General features: G+C 40.1%; 1 protein-coding gene across 4 annotated transcripts in view; it reads left to right on the top strand.

Annotated features, from left to right (window-relative positions):
• Nucleotides 1–24,288, top strand: part of camkk2 (calcium/calmodulin dependent protein kinase kinase 2) — a 58,292-nt gene that overhangs the window by 8,052 nt on the left and 25,952 nt on the right. For all 4 annotated transcript variants that reach the window (XM_062958732.1, XM_062958734.1, XM_062958731.1 and 1 more), the window contains exons 2-3: nt 9,508–9,562; nt 13,643–14,188. In XM_062958732.1, coding sequence (XP_062814802.1) covers nt 13,820–14,188 — 369 coding nt within the window. In that variant the 5' untranslated portion in view covers nt 9,508–9,562; nt 13,643–13,819. The remainder of the gene's footprint in view (nt 1–9,507; nt 9,563–13,642; nt 14,189–24,288) is intronic.

The following is a 24,288-nucleotide window of genomic DNA, read 5'->3' as shown; positions in this document are numbered from 1 at the left end:
TAATAAACACCGCATCCCTAGGAGTCAATAAACAGTATTCTTCAGTGTCTCCCCAGCTTGGCTTGCCATAAAATGGCAAGAATCTTTCTGCAAACAGGAAACTTTTAACTAAAGAGTTCTGGAACACCACAATTCGACTCAACTGTGCTTCGCTTTAATGCAGTATTGGGTTGCTGTGCGTTTTCTGGACTGTCTGGCTATGTTCCAGAAGCATTCTCTTCTGACGTTTTGCCCACATGTATGGCAGGCACCTGCAGATGTTGTAAGGTCTGTTGGAAACTAGGCTAGTGGGGTTTACAGTGTTCCCTCACTCTTCACGGTTCACTTTTCGCTGATTTGCTGTTTCGCGGTTTTTCAATCTAATATATATAAAAGAGTGATGGAATCAGGGCACCGGACAAAACAACAAAACTACAGGCCCACCAACCTCGAAATTTGACAACACAACCCATCATCCACGGCTCTAGGTTGATACAACAAAAAGAAAAGAAAAATAAAGTCCTAATTAGAGGGAGAGGAATAATTGTTTTTATCCAATTGCTGCCAGTTAGAGGGCTAAGCTCCGCCCACTTAGTCTCCTAGCAACCCAATAAAAAATAATTAAAAATAATTAAAAACACTAAAAAATTAACACAATAAAATACTATCATAACAGAAAGTAACTAAAAATAATACAAGAAAGTAATAAAATATAATAAAAAGATAACTTACAATAAAATTAATTAAAAATACAAATAACATCAAATAAAAAATCCACAACAATTTTTAACCAATACCACCACCACTTTGCCACAGCAACGCGTGGCTGGGCACAGCTAGTATATATATAAAAGGGTAATGAAATTTTGGCCTAGGACAAAACAACAAAACTAAACACCCCACAACCTTGAAAACTGACAGCACAACCCCTCATCCATGCCTCTAGGTTCATACAACAAAAAGAAAAGAAAAATAAAGTCCTAATTAGAGGGAGAGGAATAATTGTTTTTATCCAATTGCTGCCAGTTAGAAGGCCAAGCTCTGCCCACTTGGTCTCCTAGCAACCCACTCAGCCCAGGGGACAGGCAGAGTTAGGCCTCACTTAGGCCTCTTCCCCACTGCCTATAAAATACAGATTATCAGATTTGAACTGGATTATATGGCAGTGTAGATTCAAGGCCCTTCCACACAGCTATATAACCCTTTACCCTTTACCTTAACTACCACCAATTCCTCAATACTTTATTTCCCATACCACCATACTTCGCCACAGCAACGCATGGCCGGGCACAGCTAGTAAACTCTAAAAGACTATTATAAATCATAAAAAACCACAATTTACAGCCTAAGGAAGGGAGGAAGTAAAAGCCTAAGGGAGAGAAATGAGCCCAAGCGGCAACGGGAGGAGAAGGAGGCGATTTATCAACACACAATTGGTTGATAAAGACTTAAAATAGTGTATAACTACTAAAAGAATGTATAAATATTGAAATAAATATAATAGTGTCCCTACTTTGCGGATTTTCACTTATTGTGGGTAGTCCTGGAACCTAACCCCAGCGATAAGTGAGGGAACACTGTATATATCTGTGGAATCATGTCCAGGGTGGGAGAAAGAACTCTTGTCTGTTGGAGGCAAGTGTGCATGTTGCAATTGGCCATCTTAATTAGCATTGAATGGCTTTGCAGCTTTGAAGTCTGGCTGCTTCTGTTGGAAACTAGGCAAGTGGCGTTTATATCCCTTTGGAATAATGTCCAGAGTTGGAGAAAGAACTCTCGTCTGTTGGAGGAAATGTTGCAATTTGGCCAGCTTGAATACCATTGAATAGCCTGGCAGCTTCAAAGCCTGGCTGCTTCCTGCCTGGGGGAATCTTTTTTTTTTTTGGAGGTGTTAGCTGGCCGTGTTATGGAGCTCCTGGTGGCGCAGTGGGTTAAAGCCTTGTAACTTGAAGGTTGTGTTGCTGACCTGAAGGCTGCCAGGTTCGAATCCAACCCTGGGAGAGCGTGGATGAGCTCCCGCTGTCAGCTCCAGCTCCATGCAGGGACATGAGAGAAGCCTCCCACAAGGATGGTAAAAACATCAAAACATCCAGGCAATATCTCCTGGGCAACGTCCTTGCAGACGACCAATTCTCTCGCACCAGAAGCGACTTGCAGTTTCTCCTGACATGAAAAAAAAAAGCTGGCCCTGTTTGGATTTCCCCTGTTTTCTGAGTGTTGTTCTTTATGTACTGTCCTGATTTTAGAGTTTTTTTTAAATACTGGTAGACATATTTTGTTCATTTTCATGGTTTCCTCCTTTCTGTTGAATTTGTCCACATGCTTGTGGATTTCAGTGGCTTCTCTGTGTCGCCTGACATAGTGGTTGATAGAGTGGTCCAGCATTTCTGTGTTCTCAAATAATATGCTGTGTCCAGGTTGGTTCATCAGGTGCTTTGCTATGGCTGACTTCTCTGGTTGAATCAGTCTGCAGTGCCTCTGGATTATCCAAGCTATTTTTGTAGTCAATGTTTTCAATATATCGTGATATTTTGGTGCTAAATTCGTAAATACAGTAATTACAGCATAACATTACTGCGTATTGAACTCCTTTTTGTGTCAAATTTGTTGTGTAACATGATGTTTTGGTGCTTAATTTGTAAAATCATAACCTAATTTGATGTTTAATAAGCTTTTCCTTAATCCCTCCTTATTATCCAAGATATTTGCTTATCCAACATTCTGCCGGCCCGTTTAGCTTGGATAAGTGAGACTCTACTGTATGTATGTATGTATGTATGTATGTATGTATATATATATGTGTGTGTGTGTGTGTGTGTGTAATGTGCATAATTCCCATGGAGTAAACAACAAAACCACTGGACCAAATCACACCAAATTTGGCCACAAAAGACATAGTCATCCAATCAATCTGCATCCAGCAGCGTGTCAGCAAAAATGGCTAGGTGTGTCAGTGCTGACACGTGTGTCATAGGTTGGCCATCACTGCATTATTTTATTTATTTATTTATTATTTAAACTTATATGCAGCCACTCCCCTAGGGCTCGGGCGGCTTACAAGAACGGCTAAAATCTAACAATTTAAAAACATCTTTAAAATATCTTTTAAAAAAAATCTTAAAAACACTCCCCCAAGGCTCGGAGTGGCTTACAAAAACACGCTAAAATCTAAGCAATTTAGGAGATAATGCTTCTGCAACATGTCCATACAGCCCGGAAAACGCAGCAACCCAGTGATTCCGGCCATCAAAGCCTTTGACAACACAACAGAACAATATTGTATAATAAATCAATTAATCACTCCAAAGCAGATTTGAAGAAAGCTCTTTAGGGTCATGCACAAAGCTTTGTGTTTGTGAGTGAAGCAAGTATTAGAGACAATAGTGAATATAGATGCTGGCTAAATTTTTCCAGGGCTTTTTGGAATCACGCCTTTATTGCTCTCACTACTTATGATTTAAATACTAAGAATGTATTTTTTTTTTCAAAGGGATGTCTGCATCCATCTGTTCTGACTGCTGGCCATCTTTCCCCTTAACCGCTTCCTTTGCTACTCTTTCCCGGCTCGACCCCTTGCTCATCTGCTTCCTTTGAGGTTTCTAAGGCCCTATGGAGGACAGCAGGGTCACGGCAGCGGCTTCGGGTGCAACCCGATGGGCATCCGTCCCAGTTAATGGGACGACTATTTATATACGCCATTTGGCAGCGCTCCTAAAACAGAGATCCGAAAAGTAAATGGAAAAACCGGCCTTCGGGCCCATCTGATCCCGCTTTCTGCACGTCTCTCCGCTAAAAGGCCTTTGTGAGCCTCGGCTTGCCGAAGAGAAGAAAGGAAAAGCTTTTTGCCCACTTTGAAAGTGGCGCCGGCTGTTGAAGCATGCCTTTGCCATCAATTTGCTGAGCCTGGCCCGTAGGTTTGTCTGCTTCTGTTCTAGGTGTTTCCTTGGGTTTCACCCGATTGTTTGCTCCCTTCCGTATCGTGCCTTACGATACGGTTGGTAAAATATCAATAACGTTTTTAAATCAGATAGTTCTGATTTAAAGCTAGAGGCGTGGATGGAGGGAGAGAGAATAAAGTCCAGATTTCAATGTGGACTCGGGCTGTGGCGCAGGCTGGAGAGCAGCTGCAATGAATCACTGCAATGAATCACTCTGACCAGGAGGTCATGAGTTCGAGGCCCGCTCGGAGCCTATGTTTGTCTTGTCTTTGTTCTATGTTAAAAGGCATTGAATGTTTGCCTATATGTGTAATGTGATCCGCCCTGAGTCCCCATCAAAGGCATCAGTTCCGATCTCCCCTCAATCATGTGCTTGGAGGGTGGCTAAAATGCGAGCCGCACCTTGCTGTATGAGTCCAAAGATCTCTTGCACCTTGCTATCTGCCCTTGGCAGCTGCCAGCCTGGTTTCCTGGTGGAACTCACTTGGGCAGCCCAGAACTGATAAGCCTCCCCCGGCTCTTTGTCCCTGGCAGCTGCGGCTCTGAGATATGCCGCCTGGGAGGGCGGAAGTTATGCGGCCTTGTTGCGATCAAATAGGCATCAATAGATCTGTCTGGCGTAAATTGGTCTGGCCGTTTGACATCACGTTGCCCGCCTGGCATTGCTGGGCTGTTCACTCCCAGCCTTCCTGGCTTTATTCTATTTAAATGTTTAAATCATCCGAAATACATCACACAGTCCTAGACACTTGGGAATGTTCGACCTGTGATTTTGTGATATGAAATCCAGCATATCTATCTTGTTTGCTGTGTCATACAAATAATAATAATAATAATAATAATAATAATAATAATAATAATAATAATAACCGTCACATTTTTAGCTAGCCATATTTAGAACAAACTGACTTTCCCTTTGCTCAGATTTCCAGGCAAATGGCACTTCATTACAAACTGCTTCTGAGCTCGAAATCATACCAAAGGACTACATCCACACTGTCGAATGCATGCAGTTTGACCCCACTTTCCCTGCCATGGGCCAATGTGATGGAATTTTCAGAGTTGTAGTTCAACAAGCCTTTTAGTGCCATCCCATTGCATTGAACCACAGCGGTGAAAGTGCTTCAAACCACACTCCTTCAACAATATAGAATCAGTGATGTCCAACCTATGACACGCGTGTCAACACTGACACGCTTAGCCATTTTTGCTGACATGCTGCCGCCTGCAGATTGATTGGATGACTATGTCTTTTGTGGCCAAATTTGGTGTGATTTGGTCCAGTGGTTTTGTTGTTTACTCCATGGGAATTATGCACATTACATACATACATATATATATATATACACACACACACACACACACACACACACACACACATACATACACACTAGCTGTGCCCGACCACGCGTAGCTGTGGCGAAGTATGAGGCCCCTTCTACACAGCTGGATAAAATGCACACTGAAGTGGATTATATGGCAGTGTGGAGTCAAGATAATCCAGTTCAAAGCAGATAATATAAGATTCTAAATGGGTGATATAGCTGTGTGGAAGGGCCTTGAGTCTACACTGCCATATAATCCAGTTAAAATCTGATAATCTGTATTTTATAGGCAGTGTGGAAGAGGCCTAAGTGAGGCCTAACTCTGCCTGTCCCCTGGGCTGAGTGGGTTGCTAGGAGACCAAGTGGGCAGAGCTTAGCCTTCTAACTGGCAGCAATGGGATAAAAACAATTCTTCCTCTCCCTTTAATTAGGACTTTATGTTTCTTTTCTTTTTGTTGTATGAACGTAGAGGCATGGATGAGGGGTTGTGCTGCCAAGTTTAGTGTTTCTGAGGTGTGTAGTTTTGTTGTTGCCGAAATGTCATTACCCTTTTATATATATAGATAATATCATTCTATTATTATTCTATTATTATTGTAGTATATTATCATATTATTACTATTATATTATTCATTATTCATGACTACACTAAAACTAGAATAGAGAGAAATCAGTGTGGAAACTGCAAGAGGTACCATAGATCGTTGTACATGGAAATAATGGTAGTAAATATTTGTTGATTTATTAAATACAGTTATATATTACAATTATACATTTTTGTTATTTAAACTATACATATTGTGAAATTATGTTGTTTTTTTTTCTCGAAGTGTCACATCACCCAAGTCATGCTAGGTTTTTTGATGAATTTTGACACACCAAGCGCAAAAGCTTGCCCATCATTGATATAGATACATCTTTGAGCCCAAAGTTGGTCTTCAGAACATTCTACTTTGTGAAATTTGGAAAGCTCTGCTTCCTGACCGCAAGGAGATTGCTCTGGAGGCCAACCCCAAACCTTTTTGGCCGGAGATCAATTTTTTAAATCAATTCCCTCCCCATTAAATGGACCTAACTGGAAGCCCTGATGTGTTCCCTTTCAATCTCGAGCCTTGCTGTTGTCTTCCCTGCAATCCCAATAACCTTTCACAAGAAAATGCCTTTCTTCTCCTGCGCTCTCAAGGCATCTATTTAATATAACAGGTTCACTTTGGCTTTAAGTGCAGGGCCTGGGCGCTGAATAAAAAAGCAAGGGGGGGGGGTCTAAGTCCATTAGCTAAATTGATGGAAAATTTGCTCCACGTTCAACCACGTCTTTTTTGTATCCCACATTTCCGAATAAAGCCAGGCAGGGAAGAGCAATTTCAGGCACGTAACAAATTGCATGTTTCACTTTCTCGACCTACAAAGAATAACGTCTGGGGAGGGAGGCTAAAGAAATGACATTATTCAAAGACACTGACATTGATTCCCTCGTGGGGTTCGTGAAATTGTTAGTCTTGTTCCACACGGTGTAATAGCTATATTTTTAAATGGATGCCTGGTCCAACATTTCCTTCTAGGTGAGAAACAAATAATCATGGGAGCGCACTATTCGTCTACAGAGCCCAGTTTGCGCCCGAGAAAGGTTGGGTTTGTCAGACCTTCGAAAGCTTTTTTTGGACAGGGAAAGTCGCTTCCTGGAATCCTGAAGCCAGCCTGCCTGCTGGGGAATTCTATTTCAGTCCCAAGCAAGCAAGCAAGCTTCCATGGTCCGAAAAGTGGCACTCGCGTGATCCAAAAAATTGTGGTACGTCTTTGTCGGGTTTTCTTCTCCCAGTTGTGCTGTGGGTCAGTCTTCCACTAGAAAAAGCACCAGGACACACGCTGGTAGATTTAAGAGATGATACAATTTAAGAGATGATACAATGCATTCCAGAGATGATCCAATCCATTTCAGAGATGATACAATCCATTTCAGAGATGATACAATCCATTTAAGAGATGATACAATGCATTTCAGAGATGATACAATCCATTTCAGAGATGATACAATCCATTTAAGAGATGATACAATCCATTTAAGAGATGATACATTCCCCTTAAGAGATGATACAATGCATTTCAGAGATGATACAATCCATTTAAGAGATGATACAATCCATTTCAGAGATGATACAATCCATTCAAGAGATTATACAATCCCCTTAAGAGATGATACAATGCATTTAAGAGATGACACAATGCATTTCAGAGATGATACAATCCATTTAAGAGATGATACAATCCCCTTAAGAGATGATACAATGCATTTCAGAGATGATACAATCCATTTAAGAGATGATACAATCCATTTAAGAGATGATACAATCCCCTTAAGAGATGATACAATGCATTTCAGAGATGATACAATGCATTTCAGAGATGATACAATCCATTCAAGAGATTATACAATCCCCTTAAGAGATGATACAATCCCCTTAAGAGATGATACAATGCATTTCAGAGATGATACAATGCATTTCAGAGATGATACAATCCATTTAAGAGATGATACAATCCCCTTAAGAGATGATACAATGCATTTCAGAGATGATACAATCCATTTAAGAGATGATACAATCCCCTTAAGAGATGATACAATCCATTTAAGAGATGATACAATCCATTTAAGAGATGATACATTCCCCTTAAGAGATGATACAATCCATTTAAGAGATGATACAATCCCCTTAAGAGATGATACAATGCATTTCAGAGATGATACAATCCATTTAAGAGATGATACAATCCCCTTAAGAGATGATACAATCCATTTAAGAGATGATACAATCCATTTAAGAGATGATACAATCCCCTTAAGAGATGATACAATCCATTTAAGAGATGATACAATCCATTTAAGAGATGATACATTCCCCTTAAGAGATGATACAATGCATTTCAGAGATGATACAATCCATTTGAGAGATGATACAACCCCCTTAAGAGATTATACAATGCATTTCAGAGATGATACAATGCATTCAAGAGATGATACAATCCCCTTAAGAGATGATACAATGCATTTCAGAGATGATACAATCCATTTAAGAGATGATACAATGCATTTAAGAGATGATACAATCCCCTTAAGAGATGATACAATCCATTTAAGAGATGATACAGTCCATTTAAGAGATGATACAATCCCCTTAAGAGATGATACAATGCATTTCAGAGATGATACAATCCATTTAAGAGATGATACAATCCATTTAAGAGATGATACAATGCATTTAAGAGATGATACAGTCCATTTGAGAGATGATACAATCCATTTAAGAGATGATACAATGCATTTAGGAGATGATACAATCCATTTAAAAGATGATACAATCCATTTAATAGATGCTACAATCCACCGAGAGATGATACAATGCATTTAAGAGATGATACAATCCATTTTAGAGATGATACAATCCATTTAAGAGATGATACATTCCCCTTAAGAGATGATACAATGCATTTCAGAGATGATACAATCCATTTGAGAGATGATACAAGAAACAATCAGGACCAGCTAAGGATTCCCCCAGGCAGGAAGCAGCCAGGCTTTAACGCCCTGAGTCCCTGAGAAGGCCGTGCTGTGGCGCAGGCTGGTGAGCAGCCAGCTGCAACAAGTCATTCTGACCAGGAGGTCATGAGTTCGAGGCCAGCTTGGAGCCTGTGTTTGTCTTTGTCTCAGTTCTATGTTAAGGCATTGAATGTTTGCCTTATATGTGTGGTGTGATCCGCCTTGAGTCCCCTTCGGGGTGAGAAGGGCGGAATATTAATACTGTAAAGAAATAAATAAAATAAATAAGGGCAGGATATAAATGTTGTAAATAAATTCAATGCTAATCAAGCTGACCAGTGGCAACATTCACACTTGAGACAAGACAAGAGTTCTTTCTTTCTCCTCCCATCCAATGGTTTTTAACTCGTTTGAATTGCCTTGTTTTCACTCGTCCACGGTTTGATTGGCTTTGTTTATGTTTTCTCCTGTTCAATACGCAGCGGTGTCATTCCGAGTCCTCCATCCACCCGCTCATCCCTTGGAAAAAAAAGAAGTTTTAAAAATGGAATGTGATGTGTATTTTCTGTTACATGGCTTCATAGTTGCAAGGCTCAAAGTACAACTTGAACAGGAATGTTCATTTTAGATGAGTCTCCTGCGTGTTGACGATGTGTTGAGAAAACGAATGAGAATAGAAACAAAAAGATGAGAATAGCGTGTGATTGTCTTTCCTATTTTTTTTTTACAGGCCGGCCCTACTCTTAGGCAGAGCAAGGCGCTTTTCAGGAAAGGCCCAAACAATGGTTAGTGATTTATTTTGTTAGGTTTTTGTAATCAATGTTTTCAATACATTGCGATGTTTTGGTGCTAAATTCGTAAATATAGTAATTACTGTATTTACTTGAGTATAAGCCTAGTTTTTCGGCCCCTTTTTTAAGGCTTATACTCGGTTGAGGGTCCTGGTTGGCTTATATTTGGGTCAGCTCATACTCGAGAATATATGGTACATTTATTATTTTTCTCTATTATTAGTAGTATTATTACATTTATTATTTTTCTCTATGATTGTTGCTACTATTACATTTATTTTACTCTATTTATTATTATTAATACATTTATTATTTCACACAGATATTATTATTATTGCATTTATTATTTTACTCTATTTATTATGACATGTATTATTTTCCTGTATTTATTATTATTATTATTACATGTATTATTTTACTCTATTATGATTAAAAGGATCCATAAGCACATTTACATTGAAGAAGATGAAAATCATGATTTAACCAGAGTTGGACAGTTAAATTTGAGCTTGATGTCAATATTCAAAAACATTTAACCTACTGATGCCTCAATTAATGTAATTTTATTGGTACAGTAGAGTCTCACTTATCCAACACTCGCTTATCCAACATTCTGGATTATCCAACGCATTTTTGTAGTCAATGTTTTCAATACATCGTGATATTTTGGTGCTAAATTTGTAAATACAGTAATTACTACGTAGCATTACTGCGTATTGAACTACTTTTTCTGTCAAATTTGTTGTATAACATGATGTTTTGGTACTTAATTTATAAAATCATAACCTAATTTGATGTTTAATAGACTTTTCCTTAATCCCTCCTTATTATCCAACATATTTGCTTATCCAATGTTCTGCCAGCCCGTTTATGTTGGATAAGTGAGACTCTACTGTATTCAAAAACATTTAACCTACTGACGCCTCAATTAATGTAATTTTATTGGTATCTATTTTTATTTCTGAAATTTTACCACTCTCGGCTTATACTTGAGTCAATGTTTTCCCAGTTTTTTTGTGTGGTAAAATTAGGTGCCTTGGCTTATATTCGGGTCGGCTTATACTTGAGTATATACGGTACTTTTTCTGTCAAATTTATTGTATAACATGATGTTTTGGTGCTTAATTTGTAAAATCATAACCTAATTTGATGTTTAATAGACTTTTCCTTAATCCCTCCTTATTATCCAAGATATTCGCTTATCCAAGTTTCTGCCAGCCCGTTTAGCTTGGATAAGTGAGACTCTACTGAATTACAATACATTTATACAGTACAATATAGTAATTTATTACCAGTATTCTACTATGCTAATATAATATTGTATGTAAATTTAATTTGTAAGCCGCTCTGAGTCCCCTTCGGGGTGAGAAGGGCGGCTTATAAATGTAGCTAATAAAATAATAAAATAAAATAAAATAAAAGATAATATTCTGGTTTCTTTGGGAAGGTTCTTTTAAATAATTTTTGTAATTCCTCATGAATTTTTGTCCAGTATTTTGTATCAATCAATTTATTAATGCTCCGACCAATGGTCATATGCATTTACAGAGACAACATCAAACAAACATCTATACAAAACACTGTAAAATCCAACACTTAAAAGTAGGATGCAAGCAGGATAAAACAGAACATGGAAACTATACATTGTGAGGTGCAGCAGCAGAAGTGCAACATGTGCTGGGAACTGCACAATTAATAATAATAATAATAATAATAATAATAATAATAATAATAATAATAATAATAACAACAACTTTATTTTTATACCCCGCCCCATCTCCCCAAAGGGACTCGGGGCGGCTTACATGGGGCCAGGCCTGATAAAACAAACAAAACAGTAACAAAGCAATAAAACAATTATCCCAGTAAAAAACATCAACATCAATAAAAACAATCATTAAAATCAACAAGCAGGATACAGTGTTAAAAACAGGAGACTAATTCGTAGATCCCAGGCCAATGTATAAGATCAGTCATTTAAAAAACATAAGAAAAAATATCAACCAAGCATCTATAGAAACCCTATAAAATTCCACAGTTAGGGTGTGGAAATACTCAGTATTTTGTAGATAGGGTTGTTGTATGTCTTTCGGGCTGTGTGGCCATGTTCCAGAAGTATTCTCTCCTGACGTTTCGCCCACATCTATGGCAGGCATCCTCAGAGGCCGAAAGACATACAACAACCATGTGATCCCGGCCATGAAAGCCTTCGACAACACATTTTGTAGATATTTTACAAGTCCACCATAAATGGAAAAAACTTCCATCATGTTCCAAACACTTCCAACAATTTGTGTCGAGGGTTGTTGTATGTCTTTCGGGCTGTGTGGCCATGTTCCAGAAGCATTCTCTCCTGACGTTTCGCCCACATCTATGGCAGGCATCCTCAGAGGTGGTGAGGTATGGAGAAAACTAAGCAAAGAGGTTAATATATATCTGTGGAAAGTCTAGGGTGAGAGAGGTCAGTGTGAATGTTGTGTAGTTAATCACTTTAATTAGCATTGAAAAGCTTATCTGCTGTCTTCTTCCTGCCTCTGGGGCATCCTTTGTTTAGAGTCGTTAACTGCCCTTGGTTGATTCATGTCTGGAAATCCTCTGTTTTCAGAGTATTGCTTTTTATTTACTGTTCTGATTTTTGAGTTTTTTAATACTGGTAGCCAGATTTTGTTCATTTTCATGGTTTCTTCCTTTCTGTTGAAGCTGTCCACATGCTTGTGGATTTCAATGGCTTCTCTGTGCAGTCTGACATGATAGTTGTTAGAATGGTCCAGCATTTTTGTGTTCTCAAATAGTATTCTGTGTCCAGGCTGGTTCATCAAATGAACAAAATCTGGCGACCAGTATTAAAAAACTCAAAAATCAGAACAGTAAATAAAAAGCAATACTCTGAAAACAGAGGATTTCCAGACATGAATCAACCAAGGGCAGAAGAAGACAGCAGATAAGCTTTTCAATGCTAATTAAAGTGATTAACTACACAACATTCACACTGACCTCTCTCACCCTAGACCAGGGGTCCTCAAACTTTTTAAGCAGAGGGCCGGTCCACAATCCTTGAGACTGTGGAGGGGCCAAATTATCATTAAAAAACAAACCGAACAAATTCCTATGCACACTGCACGTGTCTTATTTGTAGTGCAAAACAACAACAACAATGAAAGAACAATACAATATTTAAAAATGAAAACAATTGTAACCAACACAAACCTATCAGGATTTCAATGGGAAGTGTGGGCCTGCTTCTGGCCAATGAGATAGTTAGGTTAATTCGGATTGTGTGCCTTCAAGTCATTTCAGACTTTGGGTGAGCTTAAGTCTAAAATTATTTATTTATTCATTTACTACATTTATTTACTACATTTATATCCCGCCCTTCTCAACCCGAAGGGGACTCAGAGCAGCTGTATGTACATACAATATATTATATTATTAGCATTGCACAATATTAGCATTATATATTACTATATTGAACTATACCACTATACTGTAATATTATATGTAATATATAACATATAATTAATATTATTATATGGTATTATTATTAGTATTATATTGTATAACATAATATTATTATCAATATTATATGTATATACAATAAATTATATTATTTAAAATTATATAAAAATATTATATTATAAAACTGAGGGCGGGGGCCAGGTAAATGACCTTGGAGGGCCGCATCCGGCCCCCGGGCCTTAGTTTGGGGACCCCTGCCCTAGACTTTCCACAGATATATATTAACCTCTTTGCTTAGTTTTCTCCATACCTCACAACCTCTGAGGATGCCTGCCATAGATGTGGGCGAAACATCAGGAGAGAATGCTTCTGGAACATGGCCACACAGCCCGAAAGACATACAACAACCCTGTGATCCCGGCCATGAAAGCCTTCGACAACCATTTGTGTCGACATTTTTATACATTTTGGATAATTTGATTGGCGTCATCTACCATCGATGAAACATCTTAAGCCAGTTTTCTTTAAGATCAGACGCAGAAGTCTGTTCCAAATCAGTTCCCATTCATTTCAGTTGATTGGTCTCCTTATATTTTCTGCCTTGTTTTTCTTCTTAAGCATCTGCCGGCGTTGGCTGCTGCGCCACGGAGCTGGCAAGCGCATCATGACAACATGGGCCTCTGATGGGTCTGCCGCCGAGACGTTCATTTCCCGCGATGTACCATTCCACCCGAGTTTGGACTCTCCTGCTGTCCCGCTTGGCTTTTCCCTGCTGAACGTTCACTGCGCTGGGAGATGGATTCCTTTGTGGTGGTCACAGAGTACAACCCGGCCCCTGGTCCGCCGCAGAGTGATCTGGAGGATGAAGAGCCCATGGAGCCGTGCGAGGAGCAGCCGGCCCATTCCGTAGGACTAGGAGACCCTCCAAGGACCCCTTCGAGAGAGGCAAGGGAGCCCCGTGCCAAACTCAACCTCTCCAGTCGCAAGCTCTCTCTCCAGGAGCGGTCTCAGTCGGTCCAGTCGCCCGGGGGCAACGCGGGAGTCAACGGACGTTACATCTACCCGTCTCTCCCATATTCTCCCGTGACTTCGCCCCATTCTTCGCCGCGACTGCCCCGGCGGCCAACCATCGAATCGCACAGAGTTTCCATCACAGGTTTGCAGGTAAGAGAACCGAGAGGCACGTGCATGGGTTGCATCATTTTGGAAATGGGGTCGGGCTGTGGCGCAGGCTGCAATAAATCACTCATTTATTTATTTATTTACAACATTTATATCCCGCCCTTCTCACCCGAAGGGACTCAGGGCAGCGTACAAATGGGCAACAATTCAATGCCTGCACATAATTAAAACAGCAATGAAAATCCAATAAAACAATTAAAACAATATAAAGATATAAAACATAGGACTAAAATCCATTCCTCCCAAATCCTCGTGCTGTAGCCGTAAATCAGTCCGGGGTCGTCTTTTATCATTTAAGTGTTTGGAACATGGCACATAGCCATGTTTTCAGGGCTTTTCTAAAACTCAGAAGGGTTGGGGCGTGCCGTATTTCTCTGGGGAGGGTGTTCCACAGCCGGGGAGCCACCACCGAGAAGGCCCTGTCCCTCGTCCCCACCAGCCGTGCCTGTGAGGCAGGCGGGACCGAGAGCAGGGCCTCACCAGATGACCTTAGGGATCTTCCTGGCTCATAGGAGGAGATACGTTCGGACAAGTAGATTGGGCCAGAACCGTCATGAGTTTGAGGCCAGCCCGTGGCGGGGTGAGCACCCCTCAATTAAAAAATAAAAAATAGCCCCTGCTCGTTGCTGACCTAGCAAACCGAAAGATAGTTGCATCTATCAAGTAGGAAATAAGGTACCACTTATAAAAGTGGGGAGGCAAATTTAACTAATTTACGACGTTGGAATGAGGAAGTGCCTTCACAGTGGATGATGAAGCAGCTGCTCCCCCCTGTGGCCAGAATCGAACATCCCCTCAGGAGAAGGTTAAATTGCCTCTGCGTCTGTCTCTGTCTCGGTTCTATGTGTATATAGGCATTGAATTTTTGTATATAAGGTGATCTGGCCTGAGTCTCCTTTGAGGTGAGAAGGACGGAATATAAATACTGTAAATAGAATATAAATAACTGTAAATTGATCGTTCTGGGCCGGAATGGGCGTTTGCAGCCTCCCAAGGAGGACTGCAAATTGTACGTACCATCCCTCGCATTACTTGGGTCAACTAGTGTATTTTAACTGTGTATAGGCATCGAATTGTTGCCATTATTTTACGCCACCCTGAGTCCCTTTGGGTGAGAAGGGCGGGATATAAATATTGGAAATAAATAAAACAAATAAACTAGGAGAGGATGCAGAGAGCCATTGTGTCTAGCCATTGTGAATTTGTTGGAATTAATTCTTGTTTCCACAATTTTGCGAAAACCATTCTAGTTGCCGTGGCAAAAAAAAAAAGTGAACAATTTGTCTTTGTTGGGATCCTTAAAGAGCTGGAAGTCGAACATTCCTAGCAAATAGGTTTCTGGTTTCATTGGGGAGTCAATCTGCAGTATCTTTTTACATTCACTATGAACCATTTCCCAATATGTCTCTGTTTTTTCACATGTATGAAAATATGTCCCTTTTCGCTTTTGGCATTTCCAGCCATTTTTATCTACATTTTTATACATTATCCCCAATTATTTTGGGTGTAATGTTTTAGTACTGTTCAGTATCCACCGGGACTCATTCTCTAGTTCAGGGGTCCCCAAACTAATGCCCGGGGGCCAGATGCGGCCCTCCAAGGTCATTTACCTGACCCCCACCCTCATTTATAATATAATATTTTTATATCCATTTTAATAATATAATATATTGTATATACATATGATATTGATAATAATATTATCATTTTATACAATATAATAATAATGCCATATAATATTAATTATATGTTATATACTACATATAATATTACAGTATAGTGGTATAGTTCAATATCTATATATATAAAAGGCTTTTGGCATCACGGCAACTCACAAAACAACAAAACCCAACACCCCCCAAACTCTAAAATTGGCAACACAGTCCATCATCCCTGCCTCCAGTAAGATACAACACAATCACACAAAAAACAGAATCACAACACCAAAAAAAAGGCCAAACCCCACAACAGGCAATGTGCCATGCTTTCTATATTTTGTAATCTATCTATCTATATAAAAGAGTGATGGCATCACGGCAACCCACAAAACAACAAAACTACAGGCCCCCCAACCTCGAAATTTGACAACACAACCCATCATCCACGCCTCTAGGTTGATACAACAAAAAGAAAATAAAAATAAAGTCCTAATTAAAGAGAGAGGAATAATTGCTTTTATCCAATTGCTGCCAGTTAGAAGGCTAAGCTCCTCCAACTTGGTCTCCTAGCAACCCAATAAAAAATAATAAAAAACACTAAAAATAATTTAAAACACTAAAAATTAATACAATAAAATAATAAAATATAATAAATAAAAAGATAACTTACAATAAAATGAATTTAAAAAATACAAATAACGTCAAATAAAAATTACACAACAATTTTAAACCAATACCACCACCACTTTGCCACAGCAACGTGTGGCCGGGCACAGCTAGTAGTAATATATAAGGCTAATATTTTGCTATGCTAATAATATAATATTCTGTATGTACATACAGCTGCTCTGAGTTCCCTTTGGGGTGAGAAGGGCGGGATATAAATGTAATAAATAAATGTAGTAAATGAATAAATAAATAATTTTGGACTTAAGCTCGCCCAAAGTCTGAAATGACTTGAAGACACACAACAACAACAATCCTAATTAATCTGAGTCTCACTTGTCCAACATAAATGGACCGGCAGAATGTTGGATAAGCGAATATGTTGGATAATAAGGAGGCATTAAGGAAAAGCCTATTAAACATCAAATCAGGTTATGATTTTACAAATTAAGCACCAAAACATCAGGTTATACAACAAATTTGGCAGAAAAAGTAGTTCAATATGCAGTAATGTTATGTTGTAATTACTGTATTTATGAATTTAGCACCAAAATATCATGATGTATTGAAAACATTGACTACAAAAATGTGTTGGATAATCCAGAATGTTGGATAAGCGAGGCTTGGATAAGTGAGACTCTACTGTATCGTGATATTTTGGTGCTAAATTCATAAATCCAGTAATTACAACATAACATTACTGCGTATTGAACTACTTTTTCTGTCAAATTTGTTGTATAACATGATGTTTTGGTGCTTAATTTGTAAAATCACTAGCAGTGCCCGGCCACGCGTTGCTGTGGCAAAGTGGTGGTGGTATTGGTTAAAAATTGTGTAACTTTTATTTGACGTTATTTGTATTTTTAAATTATTTTTATTGTAAGTTATCTTTTTATTTATTATATTTTATTATTTTCTTGTATTATTTTTAGTTATTTTCTGTTATTATAGTATTTTATTGTATTAATTTTTTAGTGTTTTTAATTATTTTTAGTGTTTTTTATTATTTTTTATTGGGTTGCTAGGAGACCAAGTTGGAGGAGCTTAGCCTTCTAACTGGCAGCAATTGGATAAAAACAATTATTCCTCTTCTTCTAATTAGGACTTTATTTTTCTTTTCTTTTTGTTGTATCAACCTAGAGGCATGGATGATGGGTTGTGTTGTAAAATTTCAAGGTTGGGGGGGTCTGTTGTTTTGTTGGTCGCCGTGATGCCATCACTCTTTTATATATATAGATAACCTAATTTGATGTTTAATAGGCTTTTCCTTGATCCCTCCTTATTATCCAAGATATTCGCTTATCCAAGCTTCTGCCAGCCCGTTTAGCTTGGATAAGTGAGACTCTACTGTATGTCCCTTCTCGCTTTTGGCATTTCCAGCAATTTTTATCTACATTTTTATACATTATCCCCAATTTTTTGGGGTGTAATGTTTTAGTACTGTTCAGTATCCACCGGGACGCATTCTCTAGTTACATAACAGAATCTAAGTGTGTTTCTGTCTCTGCGTGGAAAGAAACAACCCTGAGATGGTTGTGATTGTTTGGTGGCGGCAGAGGCGGTCCAACCATAAGGCGAACTAGGCACTTGCCTGTGGTGCCATCGTCCCAGGGGCGCCATCGTCCTGGGAGGAGGGCACCACTCTCCATCTCCTTCTCTTTTGGGCCCTCTGGGCTGGGCTTTCCGGCTGGCGCTGGGCTTTCCGGCTGGCGCAGACCCACCTTCGCACCACAGGAGCCCACCTTTGAGGCCTTCAGAGATTGTGAGGTCTGTGGGAACTTGGAAGCTAGGTATGTGGGGTTTATATATCTGTAGAAGGTCCAGGGTGGGAGAAAGAACTCTTCTTTGAAGCAGGTGTGAATGTTGTAATTAATCACCTTGATTAGCATTTAATGGCCCTGTGGCTTCAAGGCCTGGCTTCTTCTTGCCTGGGAGAATCTTTTTTTGGGAGGTGTGAGCTGTCCCTGATTGTTTACTGTCTGGATTTCTTCTGTTTTCAGAGTGTTGTTCTTTATTTATTTTCCTGATTTTAGAGTTGTTGTTTTTTTTAATACTGAGGGCTATCTGGGTTATCTAAGTCCACACTGCCCTATATTCCTGTTCAATGTTTAGTGCTAAATTCGCAAATATAGTAATTCCTACATAACATTACCATGTATTGAACTGCTTTTTCTATTGATTTGTTGTAAAACATGATGTTTTGGTGCTTAATTTGTAAAATCATAATGGAATTTGATGTTTAATAGGCTTTTCCTTTATCTTTCCTTATCATTTTCGCTTATCCAACGCTTTTATTTTTCAGTGATTGGTTGGGGGGGGGGGGGGGGCGCCAAAATTCTGTTCGCCTACACTTGAAAAATACCTAGGGCCGGCTCTGGGTGGCGGATAAAACTCCACGAGGTGGGTGGCACGGAGGCACCCCACACCGCTTCCCCTCAATTATGCATCAGAAGGCAAGATGCACTTATGCGAATGCCGCCTGGCTCCTGGCATGGAGTCCCCACATGTCTTGCTCAGTAGAGGGGAAAGTCGAGCACGGAGGCAAGGAAAACATTGAGGTTGGGGGTGGCGGGCAAGACTTCAGCCACCCAATAATTACTGTGTGGGCAGGTAGGCTACGGTTCCTTTCAACCCCTCTTCCACTGGCATTTAGACTTGCCTTTATTTAGCTTCAGGGTGGGAGTAGCGCCGCAGAAAGAGAGCAGAGGGCATATTTGACGGGCCTCGCGGGTTGCCATGTCCCCAGGGCTATTTTTGTGCCATCTGGTCGTCAATTTCTAGAAGACACTTGGCTTCCAAATGCCTGTTAGGGGGTGAACACATCTCCATCGTGCTTGGGGGTCAATTTGTTGGAACCAAAACATCTTCTAGGGTAGGGGTCCCCAAACTTTTTAAACAGGGAGCCAATTCACGATCCTTCAGACCGTTGGAGGGCCGGACTATAATTGGCCACCGAGCAATAACAACAACAACAACAACAACAAAGAGGGTTGGAAGAGACCCTTTGGGCCATTGAGTCCAATCCCCTTCTGCCTTTGTGCACCGAAAGCAAAAGCAAAGCACCCCTGACAGATGGCCACCCAGCCTCAATGTTAATAATAATAATAATAATAATAATAATAATAATAATAATAATAATAATAATAAAGTAGATTACCATCAGACCACAGCACAGACAGCAGCAGAGACTCCAGCAACACTTGGAATGGTGGAACAGATTGAACCAGAAGAAAGTGTGGAGCTTTTGCTCAATGGAGGCAACACCATCAAGGCCATAAACACCTGGGCCATACCTGTCATAAGATATACTGCTGGCATTATAAATTGGACACAGGTGGAACTGGACAATTTGGACAGAAAAACAAGAAAACTCATGACCATTCATCATTCCCTGCACCCTCACAGTGATGTTGACCGGCTATATCTGCCTAGAAGATCAGGGGGCAGAGGACTCTTGCAAATAAAACAAGCAGTCAAAGAAGAAGAACATGCCCTGGCAGAATATGGAAAGCAAAGTGAAGAACCTGCGTTGATTGAAGTCAAAAGTCAGAAACTCCTCAAAACACAACAGACAAAAAACCAGTACAAGAAAACCGCACTACAAACTAGAGCTGACAGCTGGCACAACAAAACACGGCATGGAAAGTTCCTTGACAAAATTGAAGGAAAAGCTGATAAGGAGAAGACCTGGCTCTGGCTCACAAATGGGACCCTGAAGAAGGAGACAGAAGGCCTGATCCTTGCAGCCCAGGAGCAAGACATCAGAACAAATGCAATTAAGGCCAAGATCGAAAAATCAGCTGATGACCCAAAATGCAGACTGTGCAAGGAAACTGACGAAACCATTGATCATATCCTCAGCTGCTGTAAGAAAATCGCACAGACAGACTACAAACAGAGGCACAACTATGTGGCTCAAATGATTCATTGGAACTTATGCCTCAAGTCCCACCTCCCAGCAGCAATGATCTGGTGGGATCGCAAACCTGCAAAAGTATTGGAAAATGAGCATGCAAAGAGACTGTGGGACTTCCGAATCCAGACTGACAAAGTTCTGGAACACAACACACCAGACATCACAGTTGTGGAAAAGAAAAAGGTTTGGATCATTGATGTTGCCATCCCAGGTGACAGTCGCATTGACGAAAAACAACAGGAAAAACTCAGCCGCTCTCAGGACCTCAAGATTGAACTGCAAAGACTCTGGCAGAAACCAGTGCAGGTGGTCCCGGTGGTGATGGGCACACTGGGTGCCGTGCCAAAAGATCTCAGCCGGCATTTGGAAACAATAGACATTGACAAAATTACGATCTGCCAACTGCAAAAGGCCACCCTGCTGGGATCTGCACACATCATCCGAAAATACATCACACAGTCCTAAACGCTTGGGAAGTGTTCAACTTGTGATTTCGTGATACGAAATCCAGCATATCTATCTTGTTTGCTGTGTCATACAATAAATAATAATAATAATAATCTATATATATATATATAAGGGTATTATATTATTATATTGTATTATTATTAGTATTATATTGTGTTACATTATAATATTAGTATCAATATTACATGTATATACAATATATTATATTACTACCATAGCACAATATTGTTATCTCTCTCTCCCTCCCTCCCCCCCCTCTCTCTCTCTCTCTCTCTCTCTCTCTCTCTCTCTCTATATATATATATATATATATATATATAAGGGTAATGAAATTTCAGCCTAGGACAAAACAACAAAACTGCACATCCCAGAAACATTAAACTTGGCAGCACAACCCCTCATCCATGCCTCTAGGTTGATACAACAAAAAGAAAAGAAAAATAAAGTCCTAATTAGAGGGAGAGGAAGAATTGTTTTTATCCAATTGCTGCCAGTTAGAAGGTTAAGCTCTGCCCACTTGGTCTCCTAGCAACCCACTCAGCCCAGGGGACAGGCAGAGTTAGGCCTCACTTAGGCCTCTTCCACACTGCCTATAAAATACAGATTATCTGATTTTAATTGGATTATATGGCAGTGCAGACTCAAGCCCCTTCCACACAGCTATATAACCCATTTATAATCTTATATTATCTGCTTTGAACTGGATTATCTTGACTCCACACTGCATATGATACAGTGTGCAGTCGTACACAACTGGACATAATGTCAGGAGAAAACCTTTATCTTAACTACCACCAATTCCTCAATACTTTATTTCCCATACCACCATATTTTGCCACAGCAACACGTGGCCGGGCACAGCTAGTCTATATATATAAAAGGATAATGAAATTTCGGCCTAGGACAAAACAACAAAACTGCACATCCCAGAAACACTAAACTTGGCAGCACAACCCCTCATCCATGCCTCTAGGTTGATACAATAAAAAGAAAAGAAAAATAAAGTCCTAATTAGAGGGAGAGGAAGAATTGTTTTTATCCAATTGCTGCCAGTTAGAAGGTTAAGCTCTGCCCACTTGGTCTCCTAGCAACCCACTCAGCCCAGGGGACAGGCAGAGTTAGGCCTCACTTAGGCCTCTTCCACACTGCCTATAAAATACAGATTATCTGATTTTAACTGGATTGTATGGCAGTGTAGACACAGCCCGGCCCCAGCTAATATATTAAAACTAATGGACTCCATGTCGTTGCTCACCTCAACCTCTGGTCCTGACTCTTGAAAATCTGCCTCAAGTGCCATATTGCGGTTGGGTGGATTGCGGTTGGGTGGAAATGGCTGGCCCTCTCCCTGGGGCCTGCTTGAACCGAGGAGCTGATGGGAGTAATCCTGTTGATTAATAAGCAATCAGCCCCACGAAAGCCTGCTCAATATTTCCTTCCTCGGCAGCAATTTCCTAGCGAATCCCAAGGGAAGGGTGTCTTAAAACATTGTAATAATTCATCTTAAAATGCTTTCCACTTAGAACTGGCTGATACACACTCCTCTCGATCTGCAGAGATTTCGGGATGAGGTACACCAGAGGTCCCCAAACTAAGGCCCGGGGGCTGGATGCGGCCCTCCGAGGTCATTTACCTGGCCCCCGCCCTCAGTTTTATAACATAATATATTGTATATACATATAATATTGATAATAATATTATAATGTAATACAATATAACACTAATAATAATACCATATAATAATCTATATATATAAAAGAGTGATGGCATCACGGCAGCGGACAAAACAACAAAAGTAAACACCCCACAACCTCGAAAATTGACAGCACAACTCCTCGTCCATGCCTCTAGGTTGATACAACAAAAAGAAAAGAAAAATAAAGTCCTAATTAGAGGGAGAGGAATAATTGTTTTTATCCAATTGCTGCCAGTTAGAAGGCTAAGCTCCGCCCACTTGGTCTCTTAGCAACCCACTCGGGACAGGCAGAGTTAGGCCTCACTTAGGCCTCTTCCACACTGCCTATAAAATACTCACTTGGTCTCCTAGCAACCCACTCAGCCCAGGGGACCCTTTACCTTAACTACCACCAATTCCTCAATACTTTATTTCCCATACCACCATACTTCGCCACAGCAACGCGTGGCCGGGCACAGCTAGTATTATATATTCTATATTACATATAATATTACTAATAATATTACAGTATAGTGGTATAGTTCAATATAGTAATATATAATGCTAATATTGTGCTATGCTAATGATATAATATACTAGCTATGCCCGGCCACGCGTTGCTGTGGCATTGTCTGGTGGTGTTGGTGAGAACTTGTTGAGTTAGTGGTGGTATTGAATGTCTGTTGTATGGTTGTCCTTATGTTGAGTATGCATTTGGTTGTTTGTGTACTGTGAAAGTGGTGAGGGTAGAGGGGGGTCTATGTCCCTGTGTAGTATTGTATAGTATTTATATGTTGTCCATGTGTTGTGAATGCTTGGATTGTGTCCTGTTGGGCTGGATGGCCCTTAGGGGTCTCTCCAAACTCTTGTGCCTGTCCCCTGGGCTGAGTGGGTTGCTAGGAGACCAAGTGGGTGGAACTTAGCCTTGTAACTGGCAGCAATTGGATAAAAACAATTATTCCTCTCTCTCTAATTAGGACTTTATTTTTCTTTTCTTTTTGTTGTATCAACCTAGAGCCGTGGATGATGGGTTGTGTTGTCAAATTTCGAGGTTGGGGGCCCTGTAGTTTTGTTGTTTTGTCCGCTGCCCTGATGCCATCACTCTTTTATATATATAGATTCAGAGCCGGCCCTAGGTAATTTTCAAGTGTAGGCAAACAAAATTTTGGCGCCCCCCCCCCAACCAATCACGGAAAAATAAAAGTGTTGGATAAGCGAAAATGTTTGATAATAAGGAGGGATTAAGGAAAAGCCTATTAAACATCAAATTACATTAAGGTTTTACAAATTAAGCACTAAAACATCATGTTTTACAACAAATCAACAGAAAAAGCAGTTCAATAACTTGCGGAGGCAGGCCGCAGGAGACAGGAGTTGCCTCGATGGCGCCCCCAACAAGATGGCGCCACAGGCAACTGCCTAGTTGGCCTGGTGGTTGAACCGCCTCTGTATAGATTGTATGTTTATATAATCTGTAAGCCACTCTGAGTCCCCTTTGGGGTGAGAAGGGTGTGATACAAATGTAGTAAATAAATGCAGTAAATAAATAATAAATAAATTTTAGACTTAGGTTCACCCAAACTCTGAAATGACTTGAAGGCACACAACAACAACAACAATAACAACAACCCTAATGAACTTGACTATCTCATTGGCCAGAAGCAGGACCACACTTCCCATTGAAATCCTGATAAATGTA

Source organism: Anolis carolinensis, chromosome X (genome assembly GCF_035594765.1).
Source record: "Anolis carolinensis isolate JA03-04 chromosome X, rAnoCar3.1.pri, whole genome shotgun sequence".
In the NCBI taxonomy this organism is placed as follows: Eukaryota; Metazoa; Chordata; class Lepidosauria; order Squamata; family Dactyloidae; genus Anolis; species Anolis carolinensis.
Note: the sequence above shows the minus strand (reverse complement) of the source record. Positions and strands in the feature narration are given on the sequence as shown.